Source organism: Diadema antillarum, unplaced genomic scaffold, assembly GCF_040938485.1.
Source record: "Diadema antillarum isolate AM-2024a unplaced genomic scaffold, OU_Dant_1.0 seq00000126_RagTag, whole genome shotgun sequence".
Lineage (NCBI taxonomy): Eukaryota > Metazoa > Echinodermata > Echinoidea > Diadematoida > Diadematidae > Diadema > Diadema antillarum.
The window spans coordinates 918,027-931,177 of NW_027271205.1; the positions used below are offsets into that span (position 1 = coordinate 918,027).

Consider the following 13,151-nt stretch of genomic DNA (forward strand, 5'->3'; position numbering starts at 1 on the left):
GATAAATGCATCCAACTTCTTGCGATCAGCCTGTTTCACTGCCCAAGTCTCAAATCTATACAACCAGCTGCAATGTGAAATACTATGACCTGTAAACTTTGCATCTTTAGTTGTGTGCTGATGTCTTTGTTTCTCCAACTGGTTTGTACCATCTACACAGCACCCTTTGCCATACAACTGTAGCTACTCTCTTGATTTCAGGGGCTGCTGGTGGTCTAATAGTCTATGTTATCAAAAGTACTTAAAAACCATCTTTGACAGTGAATCAATAGTGGTATGAGAATACCCACCTTGGTTTCAAAGCTGCAGTAGAGCGCCACCACGAACGGGTTCTCCGCAAACGTGAGGATGTCCCTCTCCGCGAACACTTGTTCCCTCTGGTTGCGCAGGGCGATGTTCTGCTTGCAGATTTTCTTCATGGCAAACCTCTGTTGACTGGCTTTATGCCGCACCAAGTACACAGCACTGGAAAAAAATTATTTGAAATGATATAATCTGATTATGATGTGAAAGTAGTGATGTGGTCATTATATTTGAATAATGATTCATGTTGAATTGATCAAGTCTTTTGCATACATTTCTGTGTTTGATAATATGAAGCCACTCAATTTTAGGTAGCATCATTTCTTGCCATTGAGTAATGAAAATCTACAGACATTTGTTCCACCAAACCACAGGAAGCACATGCGAGTACTTAATCTTAACTCCCTCCCAAAAATGACAGGATTGCTGTCTATCAGACACAACTACAACAAAGAGAACACGCATGCAATTCTACTGTAGTTCTCTTGCAAATGATTCAACAGGGTTTACATGGGCAACAATTGCAGTTTTAGAACAACATCTGCAAGGTACAATTTACCAAATACGTACTACCTGTAAGCCTGTACATATTTTGATCTGACTGATCATTCCCTGATTTGCAAGGTTTCTCAGGGGGTCTATAGTGGCTTTTAAGAGTACATATAAGGGGTACTCAGCCAGTGAGCACACCAATGCATTCAAATTCGGCTTCATAAACATGAATACATACAAATCAAACCCCCTCTCTTGAGGCAGCGGAAAGGCATCGTGAGTAATACGATGACAGACTTTGGAATCGTTTTATCCCCCACTGCTATAAAGCATGGCAGTAGGTTGCCCTCAAACTTGACAGGCACCATCAGGACGTCGACTGCCGCATGTGGCCAAGTTTTTTGTGGAAGTTCCGGGGAATTAGGGGGAAAAAGAGGTCAGCTTCCTCTCAAAAACCTCAAAAATCAGTAGAACAGGGGGGAAAACAAATTATTTCATCAGACTTTCTGACGCAGCCAGAGTGGACACTTGGCAACCAAATGCACGTTATGCAACGACAGGTACAAATGAAGTATGAGAAGTTTAATTTCCTCCCTGTGAACACAAAAACCACCCCCTCCCTCTTCCCCCCTCCCCCCCCCCCCCCCCCCCCAAAAAAAAAAGTCCGCCCACTCACTCACCCATAAGCTCCATTACTGATGATCTTTATGTTCTCGAAATCCTCCTCTCTGGGCTCCTTGAAAGGTACCTTGCCTTGGTCATTGCTCTAAAAGACGTCAAAGGTCATTCATATCTTATCATGTTTCCTCCTACATGTAGCACACTGCTCTTTAAAACATTACCTCACTCAGTTTCCTACAAACAAACTCGTGGGTAAAATGAGCAGAATAATGTGCTGAACAATCACTGGCAATTTCTAATGTCGACATGCATCTTGGAACACCGTAACATGAGCATCAGTCGTCGGGTGAGAATGAGAAGGGCGTTAAGTTGCCACTAAAACAATAGGGGCAATTCTGCGGTTAGTAACGTTACATTTGAACAAATTCAGATATTTGTTTTTACTACTAAATTACCATTTATTCATTTCAAGTCAAAATTATGTCAAAAACATGTTCATCCTTCCCAGGTTTATGATACAGAAAAGAATGAATACAATCCATGAAATATTAGAATTGCTATGGCAACTTAAAGGGCAGGTTAGTAACGTTACGAAAAAAGGACATGACAAAAAAATCAATGCCTTGTAACAAAAAGTGTGCAAAAATTCAAGTCACTTCAAACAAAGTGTTGCATTAATTTTAATTATTGCATCATGACAAATGTTCACACAAATTTTTTTAGCAGTTCGACCAATTATTTTTTAGCTAGACCCCCAAAAGCGTGGTTAGTAACGTTACGGTTAGTAACGTTACATTTGTCCGGAGTAATTCCGCAGGTCATTTCACCCTTTTGTAATTGACAAAATGTCACATGACTTCTGGAGTATTGAAATGTATTCATCTTTTACCCATTAGCAAAACTTTGAGGAAAAAATTTCAAAGGAACCCACTGTAATTTGCATTTAAGTGAATTTCAGCATCCCCAGTCCCACATGTACATTTTAAATGATGGTTTTAGATCTCGCGAAATCAATAAATACGAAAAACTAGATATATCGCTACGGCGACTGATATGCCTCTGCCATCTGTATAGTACAATGTCTTGACAATGTGTGATGACAGTTTCACACAACACAATTGGCAAAATATTAAAATGACAGGTTTGACACAAATGTGCTGAATGTTCACTTTCCTAATACTATGTAGGTTCAATGGATGAATAATTAAAATGTCAGAGTGCAGGTATTTGGGGAACTGATGATTTTTACTTGACTTTTGACCCTTTTATAAGTTCATACATTGAGTGATTTTCAAGGTATTGAGAAAAAGTATAATTTCAGTATCAAATGGGAAAAAAGCATTATCTAAACCTTTCGTTTGACCTTTGACCTCACAGTTCCACAGAGAATCACTGATAGGTAGAACATGCATAAATATGTAAGTTTCATGATGATACCTTGAGTTACTTTCGAGATATGGAGGAAAAAGTGCAATTTAGCACTTTCACTTGACCTTTTACCTTTTGACCTTTGACCTTTTGGCAAGAAACTTCCCCAAAAAGTATATATTGGGTAATACATGCCATACATCAAGTTAAAAAAAAAAAAAAACCTTCAGGCATATTGCATTTTAAGGAAAGTAGTGATATTTTGAGGAGTTGACCTTGACCTTTGACCCCCCTGACCTTTGACCCATGACCCCTAACTTCTCTAGATAATCACTGCCCATTGGTACAAGCATATATACTAAGTTCCATGAAGATACCTTGAACCATTTGCGAGATATGGAGAAAAAACATGAAATTTCAATTTTTTTTTCACAAAATAACCTGTGACCTTTGACCTTTGACCCTGTGACCCTAAAAGCCACACAAAGTATTATCCCCCAAGGATATACCCTCATACCAAGTTTGATGTAAAACCACCACACGGTTCTTGAGATATCGACAAAAACAAAACGGGACGGACGGACGTACGGACGGACGGACGGACGGACGACCCGAAAACATAATGCCTCCGGCCACTTCGTTGCGGAGGCATAATAAAATCTACTGAATTTGAAAGACCTTAATGATTGGTGAACATCCATGGCATTAGTTGGTACCTAAATTAAAGAGTAAGATAAAGAGGCACATTTCTTTTATCCATGTCATGTCCACCTAACTGCGGAATTGCCCATAGTGTTCAAGACAACTTAACGCCCTTCTCATTCTCAACCGACATTTTAATATCAACTTCCTATTATTGAGAGCACTACTTGCTAATATTCTTGCAGTCTGCACTGTGTAATTAATTCCCTCATGCTTGAATACTATATAGGACTAAAAAATGTTGGTGTCCTGCAACCATATTACATAACTGCCTCAACTCTTCTGCTGACAATTCAACAATGACTGCAAAAGGGCTGCACTCAACACATTTCATACCAAGCCGAGGGGCTGGTAAAGAATTCATTTGAAGGAGCCTGAAAAAATGTTAACTTTAATTCTTAGTTGCACTGGAATTTCTGGATGTTTCCTTTTTGCTCCACAACGTCTAATATTTCGATAAATCTTTGGACTGGACCTGGGACATATTTTCCATCAATGCTTCCGAGTTTCACATCTCAATTACAGGCAAGATACATTATGGCTAACAGAAGGAGCATCTCCCTTACCTTTTCATCGTCCCCAGAGTCCTGCCGCGGAGGCGAGGGAGAGTCGCCTGTGATACCCAGATCACCGACGTCTGGAAAGTGATCGAAATAGGCTATTTTTGTTCAACAAGCCATTCCAAAATAAAACAGGTACCATTTCAACAAAACAAAAACAAAAAACCACCAGAAGAGACGGGTTAAAAAAGAAAGGGTAACAAGACAAAGATTATCGATGATGTCGATGCAAACAGCAAAGACGACAAAGGATTATTGAAAGGGTAAATTTAACAAATATATTGGGAAGATCAAATGATTTCACAGCATATCCACAACAATTGCACATCAAATAAAAGAACAGCAATGGCACAAAGTGAATATCATGTGCAGCAAAACAGGTTAAGTTTAAAAATGGAAGCAATCGAAGAAATATCATGATTTCATAAATCGCAATATGAATGGTGTTTTTTTTTAATAATTATTTTCAAAATGGCAAAAAGGAAAATATGTTTCCATTTTCCATTCATGCAGCCAAATGAATGTGAATCAGGAAATCAGTTTATCCATGATATGTTCCAAAAGAGAAATATTATCCCAAGATTTTTTTTTTAAATGTTTTTTGGTTTATGGTTGGTTGTGGTGAGGTGCGAGGAGGATGTTTCCATGGCCACCGACATGATGCAAGTTGGTTTCCATGACGGTGGAAGCAGAGATGGGCATCATCATTTATCCACCGGGTTTTTCATGATGAGCAGCGAGAAGTCCCAGCGGTCCGCAATCCCACAGCCGCACCACGCACAGCAAACAGACATGCAAAAGGGATGAAGGGGGAAGGGGGGAGGGGGGAAGGGGGAAGGGGGGGGGGGGGGGGGAGGGGGGAAGGGAGAAGGAGGAGGGGGAGGAGAAAGTTGAGGCAGAGGTGTGCAGCAGAGTTTATGAGTTTCCAAGCCAAATGGAGCATGAAAATGGGAGGAAAACAAATTTACAGATGATGGCGGGAATGATCACACAGTTAGCAGAGCAGCCAGAAAGATCCAGGTGTTATTTCATCACAGAAAGAAAGAAAGGTACAAAATAAGCGGGGTTAAGGTTGAACACATTTAGAAGCATAAAAGTAGTAATTGGGGCAGAAAATGTCCACACAAGGAGAGCAGAAGAGTATTGGCAGCAGCAAAGGGAAGTATGAGGCAGAATATGAAGTGCATGACAAAGACAATCAAAAGGTCGTATCGACAGAAATGGAGATAAGTCATAATTCATTATTTGAGGACAAGGAAAAATCAGTCAAGAAATTATATGCATATGGAGTAAAGACAAGCATGCAAAGAATTGCAAAGAACAGAATTGTTAGGGATGTGGATAACAAAAGTGTGTGTGTGTGTGTGTGTGTGTGTGTGTGTGTGTGTTTTTAATGATGTTTGCAAAGAAAGTTACAGTGTGTTGTACAGAAGGAGGCATAAAGTGTGGTTAGTGTGATCGGCAGAAAGAAAAAAGTGTCAGAGAGAAGATATCACAGGGGTCAAAGGTTGCAGCAGGGGAAGAGAGAGAGAGAATGGGAGAAAAGAAACAGAACATAGAAATAAATGTTAAGTAATCACAGATCAAACACAGTTAAACTTCAATGAAATCATAAAATGATGAGTTAACAACAACACCAACAAAGTTTGACAGTATACACTACTACAGTGGTGTAGGGCAGGTAAATAAAAAAAAAATAATAAAAATTAAGGCTATTGCAAGGTTGGTCAAAGCATCAAAAGTTTTAAAGACACAGACACAACAACATCTTTAGTTCACGTTGAAAAGGCCAACTTTAATGGGCACAACAGCATCTGAATAATTCATACTTTCCAGGACGTTAGATTAAGAGCAATATAGTCGTGCCAATGACTGCACAAAAACAACTTGTTTTCACTGCTTCACCACATAGCACAAATACAAAACAAGTACATTTAACACAACCACCTCTCTTGAAAACACAGAAAATAATCATTAAGCCACAAATTCACACCAATAGATATATGAACACACTGCTGTCAAAATGCATTATCTGGTTACAATTCAAAATTATGATGCAAGACCAAATGGAGACAAATTTTCATGACATAATTTGTTTTTATATCTTGAGACATTTCTCCTGTAAAATACAAACTCCTTTTAAATACAACTCCATAATAACTTACAATAACCTCATACAGCTAGTATTTATTGTCACATTTAATTCATTTAAAAAAAAAGTACATCATGATAACATCATCATTACCCTCACACATACAACACTTGATAAAAATAAGCCAACCAGGATTTTTTCTCTATTTTTGTTTTTCTTAATTTGCTTGCCCACAGAATTGGAAATAACACACCCGCTGATCTGTATTTCTGAAGCTCAATGTCCTTTGGTTAGTTTGGCTTTTATTCTTCCCTTTGTTTTTGTTTTTTGTTGGGGGAGGGTGGGGAGGGGAGTGTATTTGAGAATCAATTGCAGCATTTGATTCACATCACAATGCTTGCAGGGTAAAGAGAGTTGTTTGCTACATAAAAAGCATAATTATTTTCTTCTGCTTCTTCTGCAAGGGTTGTAGTGGGCTGGTAAAGGAAATAGATAGGGGCAAAGTAGAATAAGAGACTGAACATGTAGGGCCTACTTGGTCTTTAAGGGGAAGGAATCTCAAAATATATATGGGAACCGAGTGAATGCAGCAATACTAGAAGCACACATCGGCTATCAAAGTTGGAGGAAAATCGCATTACGATCCATTAACAATTTGTGAGTTTTTAAAGTTTTGGTGCAGCCATCGCTGATTGCAACACTATGTGATGTCACGTGCAGACGATATGAACAAAATATAAAGAAAATTCAACATATTTTCACTTTTCCAGCATAATCACAGAGCACTTGCCTCCAACTTCTCTGATGTGTTCTACTAAATAAATACTGCTGCATTCACTCAATCCACGTATCCTTTTGGGCCTCATTCTCTCTTTAAACCCAACAAATGGAAAGTGTGATTGAGTAACAGGTGAAGGTTTAGAAAAATGCCACGTGGGGAAGGGGGGGGGCGGTGATGGATAGAGTTGGGTGGAGGGGTGGGGGGCCTTAACTCACCCAGAGGGTCCTTGTTGAGGCCCAGCTGGCTAATGATGTACTTGGGCAGGTCCTCTGATATGGCCGAGCCCACCTTGACCTGTCCCTCAAAGGACTCCAGGAGCTGGAAGAACTCCTCGGGATCAAACTCCTGAAGACGCGTCATCGTCGACGATGGAGATGGGAAACGACAAAGTTGGGAAAAGAAGATGGAACAAAATGAAAGGCATTGAATAATTTAAGCACATTTCTTGAGGAAGCTAAATACTAGGGCCGTAGCGACTCTTGCTAAACTCTTTGGCCCAAATTCATAATGGCAATTAAAAAAGAGTCTATGGATTATGCAAACTTTGATTGTATATGAATGCACATGACATCTCATGTGTGCAAAAGGGAGTTACTAATGAATGCACACACACATATGCACTTGGTCATTATCACCTCTTTTGCACATGTTTTAGCCCATGGACTAGACTATTCAAACCTTGAGTGCAATTCCAACTACTTTTGTGAATATGGGCTTCTTGTATGTTTGTGTGCTGACTTCATCCATGCGACTCACGGTATAAACTTGTCGTCCTGAAATAAGATACCACATAGCCATACGTGTATGTAAATGTAAGCCTACATGTTACTCTGTTTTACATACAAATGTGACCTTTGCAACATATAAATAGTATAGAATTTGCATTATCACAAAAAACTTAACTGCATATGCAAATGCTACAATGCATATACAACTGTAGTGTATGTACAGTTACACCTTGGATATATGCTCACCACTAAGTTTCTTAGGCTGCACAAAATCAAGTTCTACACCAGTCAAAAGAATTTGGTGTGGTGTGTATTACTCAAATTAAAAAGAGATAAAAAACAAGTATAATTTACCTGGGCGGCAGGGCAGTTGCATAACAGTAATAGGACCAATGACAGTATTAATAAAATCCTCCTCATCATAAACATCATAATCACAATCAACAAAATCAAGAATCACAAACAAACTGGTAGTGACGGCGACAACAAGAAAACAACATCATCATCAACAACAACAACAACAACAACAACAACAACAGCAACTTATTTATCCAGCGTACCCTCTTCAGTGTTGCCACTGCTCTACCAGAGGGCCCTACCATTATTATTATTATTACCCTAGTGTAGCCAGTTATCCATTTTAATACAACTGAACAAACGATGCATGACACCACATAGCACTGATATACTCACAAGGCATTCTAGGAGCCTGGCTGGTCTGGCTAGGATCATGAGCAGCTCCCGCACCACTCTCGTGAAGGACTTCGCCGACACTTGGGACCGAGTCTCCGCCTATTGCAAGCATTCAAAAGGATAAGAATGGAGCAAGGATACCAAATGCATCAGGAAAAACTCTTGAATGACCTCAATATTGGAGACAGTAATGAATTTCAATGATACACATTATCATTCGTCTACAGTCAGATAACTACTTTAAGTTGTGATACAAATTTCAATTCAAATCTTCGAGGTGCAACCAAAAATACGAGCCCATACAAAATGAACCAAGATTTTGATTCTAACCAAATATCCTGTTATTCAGACTCGTTCACACTTTATTACATTGTGATGTAAAAACACTCTTTTAAGTCCCACGATTTTCACTTCCAGTGAAGCTGTATTGGGCACAATATTACAGCAAATGGAAACACATTCTATGTACATACTTTGGTAAGAAATATCATACATCACAAGGCAAGCACTAGACAAATACACATCAAATACAACCCAGAGCCCCTAGACCTTAAAACATTGAAACTTCTCAGACTGTCAACAGCAGACTCATTTCATGTTTTCCCGATGTTTCAAACACATCTGTCGCGGAACTGAAGGTAGATGAAATCAAACCATTTTCGACAACTTCGCACCACAAAATTGCTCCCGACATCTTGAACCAATCTTGCATTGTAACAGTAACACAAGCGAGATCCACATACCCCCACCCTGACTTTCTTGCAGATATCACATAGCAATACTCATGACACCAGCTGATAACATCAACAACATGTTTCACATCTTTGGGTTATTTCCTCTCGAACACAAGACCCACATTATGAGCGGAACCTCCCGCTTGGACCCGGGGGACCACATCTTTCACGCAAGAAAGAATGAACTGCTTTTATATCAATTTAATCATTATGAGCAATGTGGCTCTTCGATGTCTTCAAACTTGGAAAGATTCATGTGTTGCCTGTTTAACACCATACATGCATCACCTTGGCACAAATTCAACAGAGTTCATCCCCTGTGGGTTTACATCTTACAATATGTTGTGTTTAAGCATGATGGATGTGAATGTCTGCATCAGCATCTACTGTCTGTCTGTATGTCCATCTGTCTCTTTTTCTGTTTTTCCTCACTGCGAATAACCCTGCACTTTGTGGGATCATTGTCACGTGCCGTGTACCATGGTGAAACTTCCCCTATGCCTTCTGGAATAATCTTTACTTTGCTGCATACACAAAATATCATACTAACCACTCTCACAAGGGACCAAACTCTGGGAGTATGAAACCGCGTAGATCAAAAAAAGAAGATATGACGATAGCTTTCTTTGCGTCAAATCTGTTTTGAATGGGGCTGTTTACCATGAAGCCCTTAATTTGATGCGACTGTTGCGTAAAGAAGCGGAATATTTTGAAGCAGCAGCAGATCAAAAATTTACTGTGGTTTGCTAATACCCTGTCTTAGAAGAAATGAACGCTCGCTTTGTCAACAACACTGCAAGGGTCTGGGATTTGGGGGGAAAAGCGGAGGTGTTAAAATGGCGGACTGCGGTTGGAGGGCATCCAAGCGAGACCGACCTCTTGAGAATGGACCTCTCTAGAGAGTGTCTACCACTAAAGAGCTGGAAGTCAACAACATCTTGTGTGGATAGCATCCTTTTCCCCAAAGGACCCCCTAAGTTGGAAACATCACCAGACCTCAAGATGGAGGTCGCTGTGGTTAGGATGACAGTCGCATCAAATTTCCCTTCCATTCTCGTGAGAAGGAAGATATTGAAACATAGGGAGGAAAGCAATAAGAGCTCATCTCAAGAATTCCACCCCCCCCCCCAACTCCGAATAAAAGTGGTTTCCGCATATGTCATCCCCTAGGGCTTCGCAGTTACCTAATATGGAGTCCTTCCCTTCAAAACAGAACCCTTATGGGTCTTTTGTGGTTGTTGTTGTTGTTCTCATTCCTGCTGTTTTAAAGAGCCTCATGTTCATTCTATTTCTCCTACATAAGCTGCTTCAGACTATCTGTAGCATGAATAGATACTCATCAGTTGGGGAGAACACGGGCCCTCACAGACAAGCCAAATGTGATACACAAATTCCTTGACTGCCCTCAAATCCCCTTTCTCCCTTTCTATTACTTGTTTCTCCTCCATTTCATTCATCACTCCTTTCTTCCATCACCTCTTCCTCTCTCTTTATTCTCATTTCTCATCATCCTTCTTTTCCTCTTTACTCTACTTTCTTTTTCTTCCTCCTCCTCCTCCTCCCCCGCCATCTCCTTCTTCCTTCTCCACCTCCCCATTCACCTATTCCCCTTCTTCTGTCACCTCCCTTCCCTCCTCCTCCCCTTCTTCTTCCTTTCCCTTCCTTATTCTTTCTGTACTCCTCCTACTCCTCTTCCCCTTGCTCTTCTACCTCCCTATCCTCCACCACTCCTGTCCTTCCTCATCCCACTTCTTTTTCTTCCTCTCCTTCCTCCTCTACCCTTTCCTCCACCATTCCCCTCTTCATTTTTCTTCATCTCCTTTCCTCCTCCTTCTCTCTTTAAATTTTCCTCTTCCTCTTCTCTTCCTTCACATCACCATGATCACATCTTCCTCCCCTTGCTCCTCTACTTCCCTTTCCTCCACCACCTCCCCTCTCTCCTCCTTCCCCTCCTTCCTCTTCCTTCCTCCTCTTCCTCCCCTCCTCCCCTCCATCTTAATTTTCACCATCATCATCATCCTTATCATCATCATCATCATCATCATCATCATCATCATCATCATCACCTTCATCATCATAATCATCATTATCATCATCATCTCCCGTGGCACCCCACATCATGATCACTCACGTCCTCGGCCAGCATCTGCAGCTTCCCCGACAGCTCCGAGAAGTAGATGTGCGAGACCTGGTCCTCTTGAGACTTCTCCAGACAGTCCCGGGCGAGTTCCACTGTCTGGTGGACCAGGAATGCGTAGATTGCATCATGCCCCTCATGGCTGGAATCTGTGCTGTACTTGGCGATGAAATCCTGGGAAATCAATTCAAGGCACACAAAAATGACTCATCGGTCAGAAATAGTTGATACAAGATTAAAATCATGCAACTGTTGCACTTGAATCATTCTGTCTGTCTAAAACTTTCTCTCTTTAGAAATATCTCTCTTTGAAACCCCCTACACATTCCCCATCCCTACTGCTTGAATTTACCAGTTCAGCAGCAGCAAAGTATTTCCATATTTGTTCCTTCTCCATTTTATTTCTCTCTTTTTCTCCCTCTCTCTCTTTGCCTGGACCCGTTTGTCCCAATAATTTCCTCACGCCATGAACTGATGCACCACAGTGAAAAAGTACCAGCATTGTTATTACCATCATGACCATGATGATGATAATGATGATGATCATCATCATCATTATCACCATCATCATCATCATCATCACCATCATCATCATCATCACCATCATCACCATCATCATCACCATCATCATCATTATCACCATCATCATCATCATCATCATCACCATCATCACCATCATCATCATTACCACTACCATTATGGAACCATCTCGGTTAGATACAATATTTCTTTCCTCACATGAAAACTTGGACAACTGCCAAACCAATATCGGCTCCTAATCACCATGACTACTACAGCAAATAGACCCAAATTAAAGATAACGAGTGCTTGGCAGAATCCAAATTAGTCATTCACAGAAAAAACAAGGATTTTCAATTAGAGAAGTTTTTACTCATCAATTACAGGATTTTTTGGTTGATGGGTATGAGCTAGTCTTTGTCTACACTTTCAAAAGCTGTATAATACTACATTTAACTGTTGGTAGTACATTTGTAAAATCCCTAAAGATAGACATTATATGTGAGACCATGCTTGTCTGAGACCGAAAAACAAAAAACAAAAACAAAAACAAAAACAAAAACCCAAATATTCTTTTACTCGAGAAAACAACAACTCGGTATGTCATACCATAATGATGATAGCATCAACCAACGATGCCAGCATCGCATTGCATTTCACCTCCACAAAACGCATCGCACTCACACACTCCATTAACACAACAATCTCCAGAGGCGGGGAATTGCGTCAGCATCGAGAGCAGCTAAGCATCATTATTCGATAACTTCCTCAAAGAAAGTCCAAGTTGGCCACCTTGACATACATATTTGCATGGGCCATTAGGTGTTTGCTTGTGAAAAAAAAAAAAAGCATTAAAAAAAAAAGCCAATGAGCCTAGCCAGACATAGTTATGAGCATGAACCCAATACATATCTGGAACAGGAAATTGAAGCGCCTGCCATCAGTTTTTCCTATTCTTCAGCGTGATCAGGAATGTTACCATGACACGGCTTCATTATCCATCCTCATTCCTAAACTGTATTAACATCCTGCGACAAGCATGGCTGATAATAGGCCGCTAATGTCGGCAGTTCATCATCTCCAGACGGCCATTATTAATGGATACAATAGGCCCATTCACACGCAAGAATTATCGGTTTTTGGATCGCCATGCAAAATACTGATGTTTTTCCCTGCTGTTCGCATATTGACAAAAAAAAAAGGGGGGGGGGGAGGGGTTAACTTGGTTGCAAGTGATGCACTTTAAATCTCGAAATTGCACAAACCAATACAATGACTAGAGAATAATCCTGGTCCTTTGTGTGCTGGGTTGGTTCACAGGAATTGAAAAAAAAAAGAAAGATTGCATTTAATCTTTACTGTTCACACTCACAGCAAGACGCATGGTTTGTTTGGTTGGATGTGAATGGGATAATAGAACA

General features: G+C 40.3%; 1 protein-coding gene across 2 annotated transcripts in view; it reads right to left on the reverse strand.

The window, feature by feature from the left end:
• LOC139727341 (microtubule-associated serine/threonine-protein kinase 2-like) overlaps positions 1-13,151 on the reverse strand; it is a 51,311-nt gene that overhangs the window by 19,652 nt on the left and 18,508 nt on the right. Inside the window, exons 5-10 of one of the 2 annotated variants that reach the window (XM_071638301.1) lie at positions 11,206-11,385; positions 8,341-8,439; positions 7,135-7,264; positions 4,053-4,123; positions 1,476-1,561; positions 291-465 (exon numbers count right to left, since the gene is read on the reverse strand). In XM_071638301.1, the coding sequence (XP_071494402.1) occupies positions 291-465; positions 1,476-1,561; positions 4,053-4,123; positions 7,135-7,264; positions 8,341-8,439; positions 11,206-11,385 (741 nt within the window). Of the gene's footprint in view, positions 1-290; positions 466-1,475; positions 1,562-4,052; positions 4,145-7,134; positions 7,265-8,340; positions 8,440-11,205; positions 11,386-13,151 lie in introns of both variants that reach the window. The other variant, XM_071638300.1, reaches the window with a different exon arrangement.